This window comes from Sus scrofa, chromosome 7 (genome assembly GCF_054392235.1).
Source record: "Sus scrofa isolate SSC_HxYL_T2T_F1_AM1 chromosome 7, Sscrofa_HxYL_maternal_Yorkshire_Landrace_v2.0, whole genome shotgun sequence".
Lineage (NCBI taxonomy): Eukaryota > Metazoa > Chordata > Mammalia > Artiodactyla > Suidae > Sus > Sus scrofa.
The window spans coordinates 23,279,683-23,303,086 of record NC_139389.1 but is presented as its reverse complement, the minus strand read 5'-3'; the positions used below and the strand labels follow the sequence as shown (position 1 = coordinate 23,303,086).

General features: G+C 39.9%; 1 protein-coding gene, 1 long non-coding RNA gene and 1 pseudogene across 2 annotated transcripts in view; 1 reads left to right on the top strand and 2 right to left on the bottom strand.

The window, feature by feature from the left end:
- Positions 1-23,404, bottom strand: part of LOC110257996 (uncharacterized) — an 819,260-nt gene that overhangs the window by 319,446 nt on the left and 476,410 nt on the right. The gene's annotated exons all lie outside the window — the stretch shown is intronic.
- On the top strand, positions 6,096-12,501 carry LOC146401340 (olfactory receptor 2B11-like). The gene is made up of 2 exons (XM_084970333.1): positions 6,096-7,396; positions 8,425-12,501. Exon 2 carries the CDS (start codon positions 11,563-11,565, stop codon positions 12,499-12,501), a length of 939 nt encoding a protein of 312 aa, XP_084826459.1. The 5' UTR covers positions 6,096-7,396; positions 8,425-11,562.
- LOC146401339 (olfactory receptor 2J3-like) lies at positions 20,880-21,811 on the bottom strand (annotated as a pseudogene).

Genomic DNA, 23,404 nt, shown 5'->3' with positions numbered 1-23,404 from the left:
GGATCCCTTTCCCATTCTGGGTAGGACTATATATTGGTACAGCCACTATGGAAAACATTATGGAGATGTCTCAAAAAATTAAAAACAGAACTACCACATGATCCAGCAATTCCATTTCGGGGTAGATACCGAAGGAAAACAAAGACACGAATTTGAAAAGATACAGGCACCCTAATGTTCAGAGCAGCATTATTTACAATAGCCCAGAAATGACAGCAAATGTAGTATCCATGAACACTTGAATGGATGAAGGGGATAAAGAAGACACATTGATGTGACACATTTACACACACTTCTTCTCATCACTTATATGTGGAATCTAAAAAATTAAACAAATCAATGTGTAAAACAAGACAGAAACAGATTCACAAACATAGACAACAAACTAGTGGCTCCCAATGAAAAGAGGGAAGAGGGGAGGGGCAAGAGAAGGGTATGAGATTAATGGATACAAACTACTATGTACAAAACAGATAAGAAACCAGGTTTTATTGTCTAACACATGGAATTACAGCCATTTTCTTGCAACAATTTTAACAGAGTATAACCTGTAAAAGTAGTGAATCACTATACTGTACACTTGAAACTCCTTCTAATGTTCTAAAACACCTATACTTCAAAAAATAATTTTTAAAAAAGCAGAAAAAGATAGCACTAACAGCTATGTGGATATCAGAGAATATAGACATAAAGACAAGAATTGTTACTATGGTCAAAAAAATTATGATGATAAATTTAGTCTATCCATCAAGAAGATCTAACAAACACGGATGCATCTAACAAAAGATTGCCCAAGTACATAACATAAAAAGTAACAGAACTAATTGGAGAAATGGTTAATTCCACAATAACTGCTGCACTTCAGTACCCCACTTAAAATAATGGATGGAAAAATTAGAATATCAGCAAGGAAAGAGAGATCCGAACAAGGTAAACAAAATAAAACTAACAAACATCTACAGAGCACTTCGTCCAAAAAAAGCAGAATAGATATATTTCTCATTGCCTAAGGAACATTCTACAGAATAGATCATTAGGCCATGAAACAACTCACAATAAATTTAAAATGACTGAAAGGGGAGTTCCCATAGTGGCTCAGGGGTAACAAACTCAACTAGTATCCATGAGGATGTGGGTTCCATCCTTGGCCCCACTCACCAGGCTAAGGATCTGGCATTGCTGTGAGCTGTGGTGTAGGTCACAGATGCAGCTTGGATTCCGGGTTGCTGTGGCTGTAGGTAGGCTGGCAGCTGCAGCTCTGATTCAATCCCTAGCCTGGGACCCTCCATGTGGCATGGGTGTGGACCTAGAAAAGACCAAAAAAAAAAGAAAAGAAAAATGTTTTAAGTATCGGTTTGTCAACTTCTCCACCATGAAAAAGTGTGTGTGTGTAAAAATCAAGCGACATAATAATATGTTTAAGATGACTCCATTGTAATTTTTTAGTTACTATTGTCATAAAATTTACATCTTGCAGAGAGAGAATCGGAATGTAAAATAACTTGGAAAATAATCTTTTGATGAAACTTAAAAGATTATGCTATAGAGAGACTGGGAAGTAAATTCACATTGGGTATCCCTTCTTAGAAGGGGTGTTTAAGCTCAAAACTGAAAGACAGGAAGGAGCTAGCCATGATGAAGTCAAGAGAAGAGCATTTTAGGTAGAAGAAATGGCAATTCAAAAGTTCTGAAGCATGGAATGATGCTGGTCTGTTTGTAAATGGAGAGTTATATCAGATATAATAGATGGCACACCCACCTGGGAAAATGAGGGAAGCTGAAAAAAGGAAATATTGATCAAAGGTGTGAGAAGGATTTAGAACACCAATAAGGGGCATCTATATGTGTACTGTACATGCACTACCCTGGAACTAGCCACAATGGACGTCTGTCACACACCCAAGGCCTGAAGCAACAAAGTGGGGAAGTGGTACTGGAAACCAGAAAAAAAGAAACTGTAATACACAGCTATCTCCAAGAGCTATGACTTTTGCTTGAGCAATACAGGCCACCTCATATGTCCCAGCTGAGAGGGAGCCAAGGGAAAATAAACCAAACTAGCTGTTCTCTCTTTCTCTAATCCTCAACTCGTGACCCCCATTGGCTGAACCCAAACAGAAGCCATATATCAAGGACTCCTTTTGATTCAGACTCTTGAATAGAGCATAGAGTTCAACATACGTATTGGGTTAAAGAGTGGATCTGGGTGAGGGAGGAAAGAGAGTGAAATATATCCATCACACTTGTGGTCAGAAAAGATGCTTGATATGATTTCAATTTTCTTAAAATTACCGAGGTTGGATTTGTTGCCCAGGATGTGATCAATCTTAGAGAGTGTTCCTTGTGCACTTGAGAAGAATGTGTATTTTGTTGCTTTTGGATGAAATGTCCTATAAATATCTATTAAGTCCATGTGATTTAATGCGTCATTCAGGGCCTGTGTTTCCTTATTGATTTTCTGTCTGGTTGATCTGTCCATTGCTGTAAGTGGGGTGTTAAAGTTCCCCACTATTATTGCGTTATTGTCAATTTCTCCTTTAAAGGTTGTTAGCGGTTGCTTATATATTGTGGTGAACTGTGTTGGGTGTGTAGATATTTAAAATTGTTATATCATCTTATTGGATTGATCCTTTGATCATTATGTAATGTCCTTCTTTGTCCCTGAAAATATTCTTTTTTTTTTTTATTTTCCCACTGTACAGCAAGGGGGTCAGGTTATCCTTACATGTATACATTACAATTACATTTTTCCCCACCCTTTCTTCTGTTGCAACATGAGTATCTAGACATAGTTCTCAATGCTATTCAGCAGGATCTCCTTGTAAATCTATTCTAAATTGTGTCTGATGAGCCCAAGCTCCCAATCCCTCCCACTCCCTCCCCCTCCCATCAGGCAGCCACAAGTCTCTTCTCCAAATCCATGATTTTCTTTTCTGAGGAGATGTTCATTTGTGCTGGATGTTAGATTCCAGTTATAAGTGATAGCATATGGTATTTGTCTTTGTCTTTCTGGCTCATGTCACTCAGGATGAGATTCTCTAGTTCTATCCATGTTGCTGCAAATGGCATTATGTCATCCTTTTTTATGGCTGAGTAGTATTCCATTGTGTATATATACCACTTCTTCCGAATCCAATCATCTGTTGATGGACATTTGGGTTGTTTCCATGTCCTGGCTATTGTGAATAGTGCTGCAATGAACATGCGGGTGTATGTGTCTCTTTTAAGTAGAGTTTTGTCCGGATAGATGCCCAAGAGTGGGATTGTGGGGTCATATGGAAGTTCTATGTATAGATTTCTAAGGTATCTCCAAACTGTTCTCCATAGTGGCTGTACCAGTTTACATTCCCACCAGCAGTGCAGGAGGGTTCCCTTTTCTCCACAGCCCCTCCAGCACTTGTTATTTGTCGATTTATTAATGATGGCCATTCTGACGGGTGTGAGGTGGTATCTCATGGTAGTTTTGATTTGCATTTCTCTTATAATCAGCGATGTTGAGCATTTTTTCATGTGTTTGTTGGCCACCTGTATATCTTCTTTGGAGAAATGTCTATTCAGGTCTTTTGCCCATTTTTCCATTGATTGATTGGTTTTTTTGCTGTTGGGTTGTATAAGTTGTTTATATATTCTACAGATTAAGCCGTTGTCAGTTGCATCATTTGAAACTATTTTCTCCCATTCTGTAAGTTGTCTTTTTGTTTTCTTTTTGGTTTCCTTTGCTGTGCAAAAACTTGTCATTTTGATTAGGTCCCATGGGTTTATTTTTGCTCTAATTTCTATTGCTTTGGGAGACTGACCTGAGAAAATATTCAGGATGTTGATGTCAGAGAGTGTTTTGCCTATGTGTTCTTCTAGGAGTTTGATAGTGTCCTGTCGTATATTTAAGTCTTTCAGCCATTTGGAGTTTATTTTTGTGCATGGTGTGAGGGTGTGTTCTAGTTTCATTGCTTTGCATGCAGCTGTCCAGGTTTCCCAGCAATGCTTGCTGAATAGACTTTCCTTTTCCCATTTGATGTTCTTGCCTCCCTTGTCAAAGATTAATTGACCATAGGTGTCAGGGTTAATTTCCGGATTCTCTATTCTGTTCCATTGGTCTGTCTGTCTGTTTTGGTACCAGTACCACACTGTTTTGATGACTGTGGCTTTGTAGTATTTCTTGAAGTCTGGGAGAGTTATGCCTCCTGCTTGGTTTTTGTTTCTTAGGATTGCTTTGGCAATTCTGGGTCTTTTGTGGTTCCATATAAATGTTTGGATTGTTTGTTCTAGTTCTGTGAAAAATGTCATGGGTAATTTGATAGGGATTGCATTGAATCTGTAGATTGCTTTGGGTAGTATAGCCATTTTTACAGTATTGATTTTCCCAATCCAGGAACATGGAATATCTTTCCATTTCTTTACATCTTCTTTGATTTCTTTGATTAAAGTTTTATAGTTCTCGGCATATAAGTCCTTTACCTCCTTGGTCAGGACTTGGTGTATTCCAAGGTATTTGATTTTGTGAGGTACAATTTTAAAAGGTATCGTATTTTTGTATTCCTTTTCTAATGTTTCATTGCTGGTATACAGAAATGCAACTGACTTCTGAATGTTAATCTTATATCCTGCCACTTTGCTGAATTTATTAATCAGTTCAAGGATTTTTGGGGTTGAGTCCTTAGGGTTTTCTAGGTATAGTATCATGTCATCTGCATACAGTGACAGTTTTATCTCTTCTCTTCCTATATGGATGCCTTTTATTTCTTTGGTTTGTCTAATTGCTGTGGCCAGGACTTCCAAAACGATGTTGAAGAGCAGTGGTGAGAGTGGGCATCCCTGTCTTGTTCCATATTTGAGTGAGAAGGCTATGTCCCTGAAAATATTCTTCATTTTAAAGTCTATTTCGTCTGATATGAGTATTGCTACTCCAGCTTTCTTTTGTCCCCGTTTGCATGAAATATTTTCTTCCATCCTCTCACTTTTAATTTGTATGTGTCCCCAGAAGTGAAGTGGGTCTCTTGAAGACAGCATATATATGGGTCTTGTTTTTGTATCCATTCAGCAAGTCTATGTGTTTTGATTGGGGTGTTTAGTCCATTAACATTTAAGGTAATTATTGATAGGTATGTTCTTATTGCCATTTTATTAATTACTTTGGATTCGTTTTTGCTGCTCTTTTTTCTTTCCTTCTTCTCTTGTTCTTTTCTGCCTAGAGAAGTTCCTTTAGCATTTGTTGTAAGGCTGGTTTAGTGTCACTGAATTCTCTCAGCTTTTGCTTATCTGTGAACCTTTTGATTTCTCCTTCAAATCTGAATCAGAGCCTTGCTGGGTAGAGTAATCTTGGTTGGAGGTTTTTTCCTTTCATCACATTAAGTATATCATGCCACTCCCTTCTGGCCTGCAGAGTTTCTGTTGAAAAATCTGCCGATAACCATAATCCCTTGTATGTGACTTGTTTCTTTTCCCTAGCTGCTTTCAAGATTTTCTCTTTGTCCTTAATTTTGGTCAGTTTGATTAAGATGTGTCTCGGGGTGTTCCTCCTTGGGTTTATTTTATGTGGTACTTGTTGTGCTTCCTGGATTTGAGTGAGTGGTTCCTTTCCTGTGTTAGGGAAGTTTTCGGCTATTATCTCTTGGAATATTTTTTCTGTCTCCTTCTCTCTCTCTTCTCCTTCTGGCACCCCTATAATATGGATGTTGGTGAGTTTAATGTTGTCCCAGAGTTCTCTGAGACTCTCTTCATTTGTTTTCAATCTTTTTTCTCTTTTTCTGTTCTGCATCCATAATTTCCACTAATCTGTCCTCCACCTTGCTTTTTCGTTCTTCTGCCTCCCGTATTCTGCTGTTAGCTGCTTCTGGTGAATTTTTTATTTCAGTTATTGTATTTTGCATCTCTTCTTGTTTAAGTTTTATATCTTGTATCTCTTTGCTCAGTGTTTCCTGTAAGTTATCCATCCTTGCCTCCAGTTTATTTCCAATGTCTTGCATCATCTTCAGCATCAACAGTCTAAAATCTTTTTCCTGGAGGCTAAGAATCTCCTCCTCCCTTAGCTGTTTTTCTGGGATTTTTCCTTTCTCCCTCATCTGAGTTATAGTTCTCTGTCTTTTCATTTTTATAGGTTTTTGGTGTGGTGACCTTCTTACAGATAATAGAGTTGTAGCCTCTCTTACTTCTGATGTCTGCCCCCTGTGGCTGAAGTCAGCATGGGGGCTTGCTGTAGGCTTCCTGATGGGAGGGGCTGATGCCTGCCCCCTGGAAGGTGGAATAGATTCTAATCCCTCTGGAGGGTGGGACTTAGTCTCTGGATGGGATTAGAGGCAGCTGTGTCCCTGAGGGGTCTTTAGGTAGCCTGTTTACTGAGGGGTGGGGTTGTGATCCCACCTGGGTTGTTGTTTGCCCTGGGGCTTCTCAGCAGCTGACTGACGGGTGGGGCCAGATTTCCCCAAAATGGCCACCTCCAGAGAAAGGCACTGCTGCTGAATATTCCCAAGAGCTTTGCTTTCAGTGTCCTTTCCTCACAACAAGCCAGGTTCACCCCTGTTTTCCCAGGAGGTCCTCCAAGAACTGCGGTCAGGTTTGACGCAGACTCCCATGGAGACTTTGCTATGCCCTGGGACCCAGTGCACATGAAATCTGTGTGCACCTTTTAAGAATGGAGTCTCCATTTCCCCCAGTCCCATGGAGCTCCTGCGCACAAGCCCCACTGGCCTTCAATGCCAGATGCTCCAGGGCGCTTTTTCCCCATGCCAGATCCCCACACATGAGAGTTTGATGTGTGGCTCAGAACTCTCACTCCTGTAGGTGAGTCTCTGTGAACCAGTTTCACACCCAGGAGGTACGGGGTTGTTAATATCATGAAATCGCCCCTCCTACCTCTTGATGTGGCCTCCTCTTTTTCTTTTGGAGTAGGGTATCTTTTTAAAGGTTTCTGGTCCATTGGGGTGAAGAGTGCTCAGTCTTTAGTTGTGAATTTTTTTGTTTTTAGGAGAGAAGTTGAGCTCCAATCCTTCCATTCCACCATCTTAATCCCGTCTCCTCCATCACACTTGTAAAGTGGAACAATACACATTCATGTGATACTAATGGTTTCCTCTTTGGAAAGGACAGTGAGATTATGGGCCATGGGAAGAGGATGTTTAAAGGGAGACATACCTATTTGTACCTGTTATTCAGTACATTTGAATTTGCTTTTCAAATAATGCACTCATGGATTGTATGTGTAACTTTTAAATCTTAATGTTCATATACAAATCGGACTACTATTATGTGGGATGTTATGTGTTTGTGTGTATGTGAGAGAGAGAGAGAGAGGCTATCAGTCTTCATATTAGAAAATGATTAAATTTTTTTAATATTTATTTATTTTTGTCTTTTTATTTTAGGGCTGCACCCACGGCATATGGAGATTCCCAGGCTAGGGGTCGAATCAGAGCTGTAGCTGATGGCCTATGCCACAACTCACGGCAATGCCAGATTCTTAACCCACTGAGCGAGGCCAGGGATTGAACCTGCATCCTCATGGATGCTAGGCAGATTCGTTTCTGCTGAGCCAAGACGGGAACTCTGAAAATCATTAAATATTTTAAAGGATTTTTAATGTCATTTTATTCCTCCTCCCAGAAAGACCACTTCCGGTTTTTTCTTCTCTCTTCAACTTATTTTTGTGTCCCTTTATTTATTAGGTACGGCCAGAAATATTATATCTTATTGGAGATATTCTACAAGGTGAACAAAATAAGATATGCAAGAAATTCACGTGAATGTCTCCACATCCTTTTACTCAAACTAGCTTTGGTCTAAATGAAACCTATTTAAAATTACTGTCCAACACTGATCAGAAACAGACATAAAGAATCCCATATACAATCGCCTCAAAAAGAATAAAATACCTAGAAATGAAGAAAGACCGGTCCACTGAAAACTATAAGACACTGACAAAAGAAACTAAAGAACACACAAATAAATGAAAATATATTCCACTCTCATGAGCTGCAAGAATTAAATATCCGTATTACCCAAAGCAATTACAGATTCAATGAAATCCCTATCAAATTCCAATGGCATTTTTCACAGAACTAGAATGAGTAATTTTAAATCTTTGTATGAAACACAAAATATCCTGAATAGCCAAATGAATCTTAAGGGCAAAGCCAGAGGCATCATGCTCCCTGATTTCAATCTATACTACAAAGCAGTCGTAAACAAAACACTATGATACTGGCATAAAAACAGACACATAGGAGTTCCCATTGTGGATCAGCAGTAACATGCCTGACTTAGTATCCATGAGGATGTGGGTTCAATCCCTGGCCTCACTCAGTGGCATGGCCGTGAGCTGTGGTATAGGTTGCAGACACAGCTCAGATCCAGCAGTGCTACGGCTGTGGCATAAGCCAGCAGTTGCAGCTCCGATTCAACCCCTAGCCTGGGAACTTCCATATGCCATAGGTGTGGCCCTAAAAACAAACAAGCAAAAACAGACACATAGATCCATGTAACAAAACAGAGAACCCTGGAGTTCCCTTGTGAGGTGGCAGGTTAAGGATCTGGCATTGTCACTGCAGTGGTTCAGGTCACTTCTGTGGTACAGGTTTGATGTGATACAGTCACTATTGCAGATCTGAAAAACTGCTAAGAAAATAAGTCTTAAAGATCTCTGCACAAAGAAAAAATTGTAACTTTGTATAGCGACTGATGGTTAATGTACTGTGATCATTTAGCAATGTATATGAAGGTCAAAGCATTACACTCTACACCTGAAAAATAATGTATTGTTGGATGTCAATGATGTTTCAATTTAAAAAATCATTGCCAATAAAAGAAACATTACAAAGATAATAAGTGAATAAAATAATCAAGTAAAATCAGTTTCCAGTGTTTTGAGAAATCAAATGAGTTTATTCTAAAACATATCTAACAACCTCAATTCAGTAGATAACTAATTGTACACCAGAAGCACTTCCATGGAGAACTCTGTCCCAAAGGAATTTGTCTGCTAACTCATCTGGGATAAGCATTAACGGGCTGTCTGAAAATAATGCCCAAGAGTCTCAGGGATATAATAGACTGCACACATGCAAAGCACTCTTGATATTGCCTACTGTCATCTTCCTAATATGGGCTTTCTTCTTTGGGGCAGCATTGTGTCGAATGGAATACACACTTCTGAATATCATTCTTAAATATTCATCTGTGTACTAGGCCATTTGGAAAAATTCAAATGTGTTCCTTTAAAATTCCATTTGCTTAAACTATACTTATCAACATAAGGTAAGTAAAACGATACTTGTTTTAAAAACTACCCTTTCTTAGGTACATCATAGTACCAAATATACATAGGGAAACCAGAGAGCATTTCATTTCTGGAAGTCTTCTCTAAACTTTGGAAATAATTAGTTTGGCACCTACACAAAGCAGCTAGATTTTTTTGTAATCTGATTCTCTCAGGCTATCACTTAAACCCATCTTAAAAGCATGTAAATTTGAATAAACACTATTCCTGAAAGGTATTAAATACCTGAATGAAATGTGCAGCCTTCATCCAATCATGTGAACTTTTAAAATATGCAGTAGAAATCTGATGCGTTGACCCATTCACCTGATTTCTCCAGACATTTTGAAGTCAGACAAAAACCTCTCCTTTCTTCTATAATTTTTCCAACACATAACTTAAAAGTCCCTGTCAATATAAATAAAATGCTGTGTGATGAAAAATGATGTACAAAAAGATACACTAGAGAAGTTCCCTTGTGGCACAGCAGCTTCAGGATCCCACCTTGCTGCAGATGTGTTAGTGGAGATGGAGAGACAAAGGACTTGAAGCATTCCCAGACAGGAGTTCCCTGGAGGCCTATCTGCTAAGAATCCAGCATTGTCACTCCTGTGGCTTAGGGCACTGCTGTGGCTCAGCTTTGATCTCTGAATGTCTGCATGCCTAGGGGCAAGGACAAAAGGAAAAAAAATTCAGAGATAAAGAGGCCCTGATGTCCTGATGGAATATTATTGGAAGTAGATCAAAAATTGGACAAAACATCATGATATCAGAGAATTGAAAGTAATAAAATACCAGGAGAATGACATGGAAAAGAGCAGAGTTCGAGCATAGAATTTTAGAGCTTAGCTATACATCTACGGAACCTTGAAAACTGGATTTATAGTCTCACCATCTCAATACCTCATTTAAGGGATTCATGGCTTTTTGATCTTTAGAACCTCCCTAGTCATTAGCAGACAACTGGGATGAATGATGAACAGTATCTTACAATTCAGATACTAACATTTCCTTTGTCATAAGGTTTGGGGATAGGTACTAGATGATTCATGGGTCTGAAAGGTTTACTGTTGTGTTTGGCACACAGGGCTCATTAAGGATTAGTTGGAATTATTATTATATTATCTCACTGTGCACAACAGACCTAGGGTTCTTTTGGAATCAAAATAATATCTTAGCCCAGGGGAGTTCGATGTGACACCTCACACGATGGCCTTGAGGACACAGAGAAACAGAGTATGTGAAAACTGTGCTTTGCAAGCCTACAAATGTAATCTGCTGCCTCTAAACCAATGACTCTCTGGTCCTCAGTGGAAATACTTTCCTCCTGTTCCAGTTCCCTGGACATAAATGTCATATTTGTAGCTACATATAAGTAAGTAAGCTGTTGATAACAGGCCAAGGCCTTACCTAAAAACAAGATAAGCCCCCAGGATAAAGAAATACTCCTACAAGATAGATAATAAATTCTGACATGAACAATCAATGACCTGGTTTCAACAAAGTAGTTATGCAAGAAAAGGGACATCCAACAACAAATGTTTGAGTTGGGGGAAACATAATTTATAGCTAAAGTCTCTCAGTTTATACTTCAGCAAGCTGTCATCTAAGGGTTTAAGTTTCTTGCTCAATTCTAAATGACCAAGATGGATTTAAACTGTAAAAGCCTTCTTAGTCCCCATGGGGATGATGTAATAATTCAACCTGCATCTGGACAAGCCTATCTAGATGATAACTAAGGGCTAGGGCTAGGTTCTCTCCACCTCCTCCTTGTGCTAGAACTAACTCCACCCTTTCACTCTTCTTAACATTTCAGTAAGGCCTTGCAGCAGGGATCCTGAAAAAGACCTATCTGATTCCTAAGACCCAGCCACATCTACTTCATCGGGCACCTGAAGGTAGGAACCAATAAACTTAGCTGGTATTTCTGCAAACCAAGGGATGAAAGAGCATTACTTTGGAGCATCGGAAACACAGTCACTTCTGCTTGGCATTCAATCCTTTTCAGAGCCCAAGGACATGCTTATTGTCATCTTTATCACACAGAATAGTAGATTCCGTTTCAGAAAGTTTTGGTTACTTGCTTAAGGTAGCTGTCTTTATGCTGTAGGGTCATGAGGAGAAATTAACTCCCCTGGTGTCACATCTTTTAATTATCCTCCCCCACTCACCCAAGTGACTGCACCCAATCTTCTATGAATGGATGCTTAATTGTGTGCATATAGTCCCACTATACACAATTGTGTTTGTCATTTCTCAAAATCTTTCTACCTTTCCTGCCACTGCTCTGATACAGGGGAAGCAAACTGCAGATAATGGAAGGAATTAACCAAAGCCACCCAGAAGAGTTTATTCTACTAGGCTTTGCGGATCGTCCCTGGCTGGAGCTTCCTCTGTTCATTATTCTGCTTCTAACATACCCCATGGCCATGGTGGGAAACATAGCCATCATTCTGGTGTCCACCTTAGACTCCCGTCTGCACAGCCCCATGTATTTCTTCCTCACCAACCTCTCCTTTCTGGACATGTGCTACACCACAAGCATTGTCCCTCAGATGCTGTTTCACCTGGGACGATCGAAGAAGACAATCAGCTATCTGCGCTGTGCCGTTCAGCTTTATTTCTTCCACATAATGGGAGGCACAGAATGTCTGCTTTTGGCTATTATGTCTTTCGATCGCTACGTGGCCATCTGCAAGCCTCTGCACTACACCCTCATCATGAATCGGTGCACCTGTATTCTACTGGTGGCCACTGTGTGGCTGAGTGGAATGACCTACGCTGTCTCAGAGGCCACTGTCACATTACACTTACCACTCTGTGGTCACAACACACTGGATCACTTGGTATGTGAGGTTCCCGTTCTGATAAAGGCAGCCTGTGGTGAGAAGGGCGCCAATGAGCTCACACTCTCTGTGGTTTGCATTTTCATGTTAGCTGTGCCACTATGCTTCATTCTTGTTTCCTATGCTTCTATTGGACATGCTGTATTTAAGATTAAATCTTTGGAGGGAAGAAAAAAAGCCTTTGGCACATGTTCCTCCCATCTCATTGTAGATTTCTTCTTTTATGGTCCAGCCATTAGCATGTACCTTCAGCCCCCTTCCTCCATCTCTAGGGACCAGCCCAAGTTCATGGCTCTCTTCTATGGAGTGGTGACCCCTACACTCAACCCTTTCATCTACACTCTGAGGAACAAGGATGTAAAGGGTGCCTGGGGCAACCTGGTGAGGAGCATTTTCACTTCCAAGTGATAGTTCGCAGACATCAAATGACATTCTTTAACAAGTGAGTAGGTATATAGGAGTTTCTCTGACAAATCATTCTTGTCTCATACTTCCCCAGATCATGGCACAGGGTCTTCTTGTCCTGTGTCCTGTTTCTCATGTTCTTTCTAATGCTCTTAGACAAAGGTGACACATGGCTAATAATGCACCCATAAGGGCACTGTTTGTTGAAATGTATTAAAAAGAGTTCTATTCTGGTGGCACATACTAAAATTCTGATGGAGTTAAGAAGTGAATAAAGTAATAATATAAACCCATTCGTTCAAGCTAGTCACCACGGCAACTATTCATCAGTGGATTTCCTATGACAGCGTCACTTAAGAAATATTCCACCACTTTCTGTTAGATTGGCCATGTCTACGTGGGCAGCATACTGCCACTGGGCATTCCAAGTGAGACACTCTAAACATTAGACCACTGGGCATCTATCCAGGGAAAACCATGACTCGCAGACTAGTGTACTCTGATGTTTTTTGCAGCACTATTGTCAATAGCCAAGACATGGAAACAACCTAAATGCCCATCAACAGAGGAGTGGATCCAGAAGATGTGGTACATATATACGATGGAATATTACTCAGCCATTCAAAGGAACAAAATACCTGCATTTTTAGCAGCATGGACGGAACTAGAAATTATCATGCTAAGTGAAGTCAGTCAGACAATCAGACACCAACATCAAATGCTTTCACTGACATGTGGAATCTGAAAAAAGGACACAGCGAGCTTCTTTGCAGAGAAGATATTGACTCACAGACTTTGAAAAACTTATAGTTTCCAAAGGAGACAGTTCGGGGGGTGGGAGGATGCACTGGGGTCATGGGATGGAAATCCTATAAAATTGGATTTGAATATTTGAATATTTAGCTATAAACCTTAAAATGTATTCTTAAATATTAAAATAAATTAAATAGGTGGGCAAAATATGTGCATAAGTTTCTTAACATTTCTTTTAAAGACCATAAGCATGAACCTTCTGAATCAGTAAGAGAAAATTAGTGATATAATAACGAACCACAACATGTAAACATTTGGCGCATGATGGAAACAGCCAGGAATGCCTTCTGAAACAGTGCAAGAATCATTATGAGAAAGAAACAATTGATATTTCTAGAATGGAAAGCTACTGATTACTTCGACCAACACAAGTAGCTCTCTGATGCTCAGAATCTGTATCATTAAAAGGGAAAGGTACTTTAGTTACAAAAATAAACTTAGTTCCAGGATTCATACTCAACCTAAAACTTCATCAAAAAATTAGTTATGTTTTTAAGCAAAGAAAGGATTTTATTGTTACTTGATACTGAATTAATATGATGAGAAATCAACAGTGTTGTTTAGTGAAGAAATTAACAGGTAAGAAAAACAAGAATCATTTGAACTTTTCTGACATGCATTCTGGTACAATCAAAATCTAAGCAAACTATTAATGGAAAATGGCATGTTCTTCCAAAGAAGAACCAATTGTGACCCATATCTAATTTTTTTTTTTGTCTTTTTGCCATTCTTGGGCTGCTCCGGTGGCATATGGAGGTTCCCAGGCTAGGGGTCAAATCGGAGCTGTAGCCACCGGTCTACACCAGAGCCACAGCAACGCGGGATCTGAGCCACGTCTGCAACCTACACCACAGCTCACGGCAATGCCGGATCCTTAACCCACTGAGCAAGGCCAGGGATTGAACCTGCAACCTCATGGTTCCTAGTCAGATTTGTTAACCAATTTAGCCACGACAGGAACTCCAACCCATATCTAATTTTTAATTTTAAAAAAAAAAAAAAGATCATCTGGAGTTCCCGTTGTGGCTCAGTGGGTTAAGGACCCAATGTCTCTATGAGGATCCAGGTTTGATCCCTGGCCTCACTCAGCATAAGGACCCAGAATTTCCAGAAGCTGAGCCATAGGTTGCAGATGCATCTGGTACTGCTGTGGCTGGGCACAGGACCTAGCTGCAGCTCCAATTCAACCCCAGCCTGGGAACTTCCATATGCTGCAGGTGCAGCCATTTGAAAAAAAAAATCATCCAATGCTTGGTCCAGTTCTTGAGACAAATAGACTTTGGTATATACAGTATGGAAAAAATTCTAAATAATTTTACAATTTGCCTGATTGGTGGCTGGTTGCCAAATGGGTTTTTTAATTTTACACACACACACACACACACACACACAGAGAGAGCAATACAAATGAAAATTTTGTGATGTGAAATAATATCTCTAATCATTTTCATTAAAGACATCCTTTGTCTAACCTAGTCTTAAACACAGAGGCATTGGTAATTTTTAGTTTGGAGGGAAAAACCCAGCAAGATTTGTGTCAAAAGCTTAGTTATGAGACAGTTAAGAGCTATTCTGACTGCTTCTTCATCTTGAAGGCCTGTAAAGACAACTAATTTCAAAATTGTGAGTGTTTTCCAGACTCTGAAATATTGGGACTTCCTAAGGGAATACACCAAAAAATTTAAGGATAAAGAATGTTGAGGGTAGTGGCAGGGAAAAGCCACAGAAACATGCTGTTTGTACGAGACTGCTTTACATTTCCAAGTCATTTATGTTCAGTATATTCCAGCATGAAGAATACTGTCATTAACCACTGAGAAGCTCTGCCAAAGGAAGTTTCATATTACATGCGAAGGTGGGAGTATACTCTATTCTATCCTTGAGAGGTTGCATGAACAATCTCAAGATTGCCTTTGCAAGGAAGTTAGCCAAAATCTTTTCTTCTTCTCCCAACCAAGCATGTCTTGCCTGAAGAATAAATGGAAAGCGGCAAAATCTTTTAACCTCTAGCTCTAAAGATACTACAAATGCAAACATGTATTTGAGATTGTCTTTAAGGATGAAATCAAAAAGGCTTACCCATGATTTTGTTCTCACGAGAGGTGTCCTCAGGTCTGCATGGCAAAACTACCTGCAAGGCAGAAGTGCACCCTGCTCTAAGGGAGATGATTCAAGTAAGTGCAAATCACAATTCTGGTTCGAAAACCGTCTTACAGGAGTTCCACTGTGGTGCAGCAGAAACAAATCCAACTAGTGACCATAAGGTTGCAGGTTCAACCCCTGGCCTTGCCAGTGGGTTAAGGATCCGGTATTGTCATGAGCTGTGGTGGAGGTCGCAGATTCAGCTCGGATCAGGCATTGGTGTGGTTGTGGTATAGCCTAGCAGCTACAGCTCCGATTCGACTCCTAGCCTGGGAACTTCCCTGTGCAGTGGGTGCCGCCCTAAAAAGCAAAAACAAACAAACAAAAATAGTCTTACAGCTATCATAAAACCAATTGACTACTCAAATTGTGAGACTCAGGATTCCAATGACTTGGAAGAGTCCCAGAGACCACTAGGGCCTGAGTCGGGGAGAGGGTGGGGGAAAAAAGGTTAGACACAGTGGAGTGAGAAAGAAAGCACACTGAGAGATATAACACAAACATCTAATCGGTGATCCTGGATTAGATCCTGTCTTTAGGAGATACTCTCAGGAGCACTTAGGCATAAGTGTGCATTAGACTCTGCAATGTTTCAGAAAAGTATTTAAAACATATGTTAATATGACATTATTATAGACAGAAAATTTTACTCCCATGGTAAAAATCATTTTTGGCCACATTGGTGGCATGGGGAAGTTACCGGGCCAGGGAGGAAACCCGCATCACAGCAGCAACCCGAGCTGCTGCAGTGACAAGGCCAGATTCCCATGGTAAAGTATTATCATTGTGAAATCTATAGTAAATCAGGTACTACTTTTTCCTCTAAGTGTTATTATTTTAGTTGTCGAATTGTAATTGGAATATGATGGACTTATATTTGAAAACTTCGTGTGCTTCAACTCACTTAATGTTGTCATAGCATGTGATACCAGTGACCTTCCAGTCCCATGTTTGTAAGACAGAGAATACAGTATGTGACGCTGAGGCCAATAAAAGAGCATAAAACACCTGAATCTGGCCTGGAAGCCAGAGCTAGTGTCTGTGATTATCTGATGACACATCTGTGCCTGCACTGCTGAGACACACTCAGGGTTTAGGGAATACGCTGCACAGGAATGGGTATGAGGGGACTGGAGCCATCTGTCTGGATGGGGAGCAGAAACTTCCTGGGGTAGAGAAGAAGCTGGTCCTTCACAGCATTTAGTCTCCATTCTTCACCGAGAACAAGCTGGATTCCTTCTTAGTTCTTCAGTAAAGTTGCCTGCGACCCACGCTCATGTGTGCAGTGTGAGTGTCAAAGTACCAAAGAGTGGTTCAAGGTTCAGAGATGGCAGTGGTAGGATTTCAGACCTTCTAGTTTACCCTGGGCATTGCTGGTCACGACAAAGGGCCTCAGAACCAAAACTCTACTGTCATTACCTTGATTTTGCCACACAGAGGTCATTTAAACTTCGGCAAGCCATGTGTCTTCTTCCCTTCAGATTTTATTGTTGGTGAAAAGCCAAAGTTAGGCAATTTATTTTCTCTCTTTTCTGTTCTCTTTTTTGGGGCAGGGGGTGTTATTTTTGGTCTTTTTAGGGCTGCACCCTCAGCCTATGGAAGTCCAAGGCTAGCAAACTGGAGCTGCACTGCCAGCCTGCACCACAGCCACAGCAACACCAGATCCGAGCCACGTCTGCGACCTACACCACAGCTCATGCCAATGCCGGATCACTGAACCCACTGAGCGAGGCCAGGGAGCAAACCTGCATCTTCATGGATACTAGTCAGGTTCCTTACCACTGAGCCACAATGGGAACTCCCTTTATTTTTTCTGAAATACAGTTATGTACAATATTAGATGTCAACAGGTGTATAATACAGTGATTCACAATTTTAAATTATCTTCCATTTCTAGTTATAAAATACTGTTTATATTCTCTGTGTTGTAAAATATATACTTGTAGCTTATTTTACACACAATAGTTTGTACCTCTCAGTCTCCTACCACCATGTTGCCACGCCCACTTGCCGCCTCTCACTAGTTTGTTCTCTATATTTGTGAATCTGCTTCTTTTTTGTTAGAGTCACTAGGTTGTTATATTTTTTAGAGTCCACATATAAGTGATGTAATGCAATATTTGTCTTTCTCTGTTTGACTTTTTCACTCAGCATAATTGCCTCCAAGTCCATCCATGTTCCTACAAATGGCAAAATCTGATTTCTTTTTAAGGCTAAGTAAAAACACACATTGGGTGTGTGTGTGTGTGTGTGTGTGTGTGTGTGTCCCCTATATCATATCTCCTTTATCCATTTATCTGTTGGTGGACACTTGGGTTGTTTCCGCATCTTGGCAATTGTAAATAATGCTGCTATGAACACTGGGGTGCATATATCTTTTCAGATTAGTGTTTCTTCTTTTCAGATCTATATCCAGGAGTGGAATTATTGGGTCATATGGTACTTCTGGTTTTAGCTTTTTGAGAACCTATACCCTGTTTTCCATAGTGGCTCTACCAAGTTAAACTCCCACCAATAGTGCAGGAAGTTTCCATTTTCTCTACTTCCTCACCAATGTTTGTTATTTGTCTTGTTTTTGATGATAGCCATTCTGACAGGCACGAGGAGATATCTCATTGTGGTTTGTGATAAAACTGCATAAGATTCACATAAGTAGTTTGAAAAGTACAAAACAATAAACTCAAAATCTGTGTTAATTTTTGAGGGGATTTTGTTAACTGAACTTTGTTTTCAATTACAAATTAATTAGAAGATCATGGTAATGGAGCTAGGATTCAATATATATGTATGCTATAACTACAGCATTCCAAAAAAATAGTCTACATTTTTTTTAATTCATATGGTTTTTAAGCAAAAAAGAAAGAAAAGAGACAAGAAATGTCAAAGTCTGGGTTTTATTTTGGGGTTTTGTTTGTTTGTTTGTTTGTTTGTCTTTTGGGGGCTGCACTCACAGCGCATTGAAGTTCCTAGGCTAGGGGTCCAATCGGAGCTGCAGCTGCCAGCCTACACCACAGCCACAGCAACGTGGCATCCAAGCCACGTCTGTGACCTATACCACTGCTCACGCAACACTGGATCCTTAACCAACTGATCAGGGCCAGCGATCAAACCCGCTTTCTCAAGGATACTCGTCAGGTTCAGTACCAGTGAGCCACAATGGGAACTCCCACAGTTTTCTTGAATTAGATAGTGAGAGGCCAGGGTATTACATGAAGTGTTGCAAACAATAAGATTTCCATAAGTACACGGTGGTTCAAAGAACTAAACTATTGGGTTTGCTTTTAAAAGTTTTATTTTGCTCTGTGATGGTTCACTCTGTGCGGCACTAATTATTTACTAACAGTCCTTACATGTACATGATTCTTGGTTCTTCCTTTCTTAGACAATAGGTTAAGGACAAATGAATGTATGCCGTATTACTGTTTGTGTCGAGGCAGAGATAAAGAATGACAGACACACAAAGGCAAAGACATCAGAATCAATGTAATTGCAAACCACACCAGAAACTGAGGGGAAGTTTGGGGATGTGTTTTTCATTTTAAAAATTTAGGGAATGGGAGTTCCCGTCGTGGCACAGCAGAAACGAATCTGACTGGGAACCACGAGGTTGCGGTTTCAATCCCTGGCTTTGCTCAGTGGGTTGAGGATCAGGCATTGCCATGCGCTGTGGTGTAGGTTGCAGATACAGCTCCTATTGGACCCCTAGCCTGGAACTTCTATATGCCCCAGGTGCAGACCTAAAAAGCAAAGCAAAGAAAAAAAAAAACAAAAAACAAACAAACAAAGAAAGAAAAGAAAAAAAAATTTAGGGAATGGGATTTGATAAGGTTTTTTTATTTGTTTGTTTTTTGCCTTTTAGGGCCACACCCGCAGCATATGTAGGTTCCCAGGCTAGGGGTCAAATTAGAGCTATAGCCGACAGCCTACACCACAGCCACAGCAACATGGGATCCAACTGCATCTGCGACCTACACCACAGCTCATGGCAATGCTGAATCCTTAACCCACTGAGCAACCCAGGGATCGAACCCACAACTCCATGGTTCCTAGTCAGATTCGTTCCCACTGCGCCATGATGGGAACTCTGGGAATGGGATTTGAATCAATCATGTGAAAACGTTACAGGCCTCAAAACTACAGCTGGCAATTGGATTACCATACAATATGGATTCCAGTTTAAAATGTTATGTGCATGCTACACTTATTTCAGATAGAGATAGCAGCAATAATACAGGTTATAAAACTATTACTTTAATAAAAATACATTTCCTTACTCGGAAAATATATAAGTTGATTTTCGTAATGTACTTACCACTAATATTTAAGTCAGATCAAGCTCAAAAAGAAAAAAACTAACATTTTTCAAAAAAACTAACATTTTTCAAACTAACATTTTCATATGATTAGCTTTATCATAATTTTTCCAGTATATTTTCACGTAATTCTTTCAAGTACACATCAGATTTATCAAATTGCTTTCAGAGCCTAGTACTTGGTTGCTTCTGATATTCTTTTTAGAAACTTAGGTTATACAGGGGCCCCAAGTACTTACCTGACCTAGTCTATGGATGACCGTTACTTCACAAGCTATATATTATAACTACAAGTTATTTCCATCTCCTTTACACTACTCACTATATTGGAGGGAAAAACCAAATATGAGGTGCTTACTTCTGCTACATTTTTTCAGAGACCGCTGATTCATGAAACTTATTTTCTTACTATTGATAAAGGTATAATAAAGAACATAGACCAAAATTTCTCTCAAAATTAACTACTTTCAAAAAAAGGATGTATTGGAGAAAAGATTTAAGACTACAGTTAATCAAAACAAGACAAATTTTATGACAAATTCTGCCCAAAAAGCAAGAAATTAAAAGACACAGTATAGGTTATTTACAATTAAGAATATCATCTCTCCATAAGAATTAGACCTGCTCAGAGCTCCCACTGTGACTCAGCAGGTTAATGATCCAGTATTCCCGCTGCTGTGGCATACGTTGCAGCTGCAGCTCAGATTTGATCCCTGGCCCAGGAACTTAAAATGCCACAGGTGTGGCCAAAAGAGAAACATATATAACACCTGCCCTTTTATCAATTTTTAGAATAAATCCATATCTCATTTTCAATTAAGAAAGGCATACCTTTGTTTTTTTAGGATTGCACCACTGAAAAAAATCTAATATTGAGTTTGATTTTGATTTTACATGGTTGTTTTCTCCACTCTAGGGAGGTTGTCATGTGGGCAGTCTGTGTTGAATTCATACCTAATGCCACAAACTCTGTGATATAGTGAAAGTACATGCTCCATCAGTGCTGACAAAGCAAGTGAATGAAAGAGTGGTTGATACATGGATGGGCAGATGAACCACTGGTGAAGAGATGCTCCATTATTCTATTCATGTCACAAGTACACAGGCTTACTCTCACCCCATTAATCTCTTTACTGCCCCTCTTACCTCTTTGTTTCTCAAGTGTAGATTAGAGGGTTGAGGCTAGGTGGGACAACAGTATAAAAAAGGGCAATGAACTCTCCTTGATCTTGAGAACCTCCTGATGGGGGCTGGAGATATATAAACATTCCTGGAATGAGAAACAGGGACACAACCAGAAGATGGGCTCCACATGACCCAAAGACTTTCTGAAGTCCAGCTGTTGACCGCATCCTCAGCACAGCACGGGCAATCGCACCATAGGAGCTGAGAATGAGGATGAGAGGTATGAGAACAAAAACGGAGCTCGTGACCATGAGGGCCAGCTCATTAGCTGTCTTGTATCAACACAAGACAGTCGCAGCAGTGCTGGAACTTCACAGAAGAAATGGTCCGCTTGGCCATGTCCACACAGGGGTACCCAGGCGGTAAATGAGGAATGAAGTGCCAAGTTGGTGAAGCCACTTACCCAAGAAGCCACAGCCAACAGATGGCAGAAACGAGGGTGCATGAGGACAGTGTAATGCAAGGGTCTACATACAGCTGCATAACGGTCATAGGACATCACCACCAGTAGCACACATCCAGTGGATCCCAGTGCAAGGGAAAAGTAAAGTTGAGTCATGAAATCTACATAAGACATGGCTTTTCCTGGGCCCCAGAGGTTGACCAGCAACTGGGGGATGAAGCTGGTAGAGTAGCAGAGATCCAGAAAAGACAAGTTTGAGAGGAAGAAGTACATGGGAGTGTGCAGATGGGAGTCCAGGTATGATACGATAATGATGAACAGGTTGCCTGTCAATGTCATTAAGTAGAACATCAAGACAACCACAAAGAGTACTACTTCCACACGAGGCCAATTGGAAAAACCTAGCAGGACAAAGTAGCCTCCAGAAGTTGCATTGAGTTTTTCCATCATCATTCATTTCCTGTTACCTGGCAAAAGAATTACATACACTCAAGATAAATGGAAATACAACTGCCAAAGCAATTTCGAGAAAAAAGAACACAGCTATAAGTATAACCCTCTCAGATTTTAGATTATACTACAAAGCCACAGTCATCAAAACAGCATGGTATTATCAAAAACAGACACACAGGTTCATGGAACAGAAAAGAGAGCCCAGAAATAAACCCACTCACCTGTGGTCAATTAATCTACAAAAAAAGGAGGCAGGAATATATAATGCAGACAAGACAGTCTCTGCAGCAAGTCGTGCTGGGAAAACTGGATGGCCACATCTAAAACAAGGAGGCTAGACTATTTAATCACACCACATACAAAAATAAACTCAAAATGGCTTAAAGATCTAAATGTAACAACAAAACCATAAAACTCCTGGAAGAGAGCATAGGAAGAACACTCTTTGAGAGAAATCATAGCAACATTTTTTGCATCAGTTTCCTAAGAAATAAAAAAAAGCAAAAAATTTTAAGTCCTAACTAAACTTAAAAGTTTTTTTCACAGCAAAAGAAACCATTGACAAAACAAAAGGATACCCTACAGAATGAAAGAAAATTTTTGCAAATGATGCAACCAACGAGGGTTTAACCTACAAAATAATCAACAGGTCATATACAACTCCATATCAAAAAAATAAGTCCATCTGAATATGAATAGAAGACCTGAACAGAAATTTTTCCAAAGACATACAGATGGCTAACAAGCAAATGAAAAAGATGCTCCACATTGCTAATTATTAGAGAAATGCCAGTCAGTTGAAAATGAGATATCACATTACATCTGTTAGGATGTCTATCATCAAAAAGGTTACAAATACCAAATGTTAGAGAGGATGTGGGGAAAAGGGAATCCTTGTGTACTGTTGATGGCAATGTAAACTGGTGCAGCCACTGTGGAAAAGAGTAAGAATGTTCCTCAAAAAACTAGAAATATACAACTACCATAAGATCTAACAATTCCACTCCCAGGTATATATAGCCGGGGTGGGGGGAATCAATTCCAAAAAAAAAACACACCTCAATGTTCACAGAAGCACCATTTACAATAGCCAAAACATGGTAGCAGCCCAAGAGTCCATGATTGGATTAAGAAGATATAGGGTGGGTGTGGGTGTGTGGGGGTGTGGGGGGGTGTGGGGGTGTGTGCATACATACCATGGGATATTACTCAGCCATTAAAAAGACAAAACACTGACATTTGCAGCAAAGTGGGAGGCCCTAGATTATATTACGCATAGTGAAATAAATCAGAGAAAGACAAACACTGCATCATATCACTTATGTGCAATCTAAAAATTAATATAACTGACTATTCCAAAAAGAAACAGACTCACAAATATAGACAACTAACTTGTGGTTTCCAAGGGGGAAAGAGAAGAGAGGAGGGACAAATTATGGGTATGGGATTAACAGATTAAAAACTACCATGTATAAAATAGATAAGGAAGAAGTATAGATTCTGTGGCACAGGTCATTATAGCCATTATCTTGCAATGACCTATAATGGAGTACAATCTGCAATAATAATGAATCACAATGCTGTACACCTGTAACTC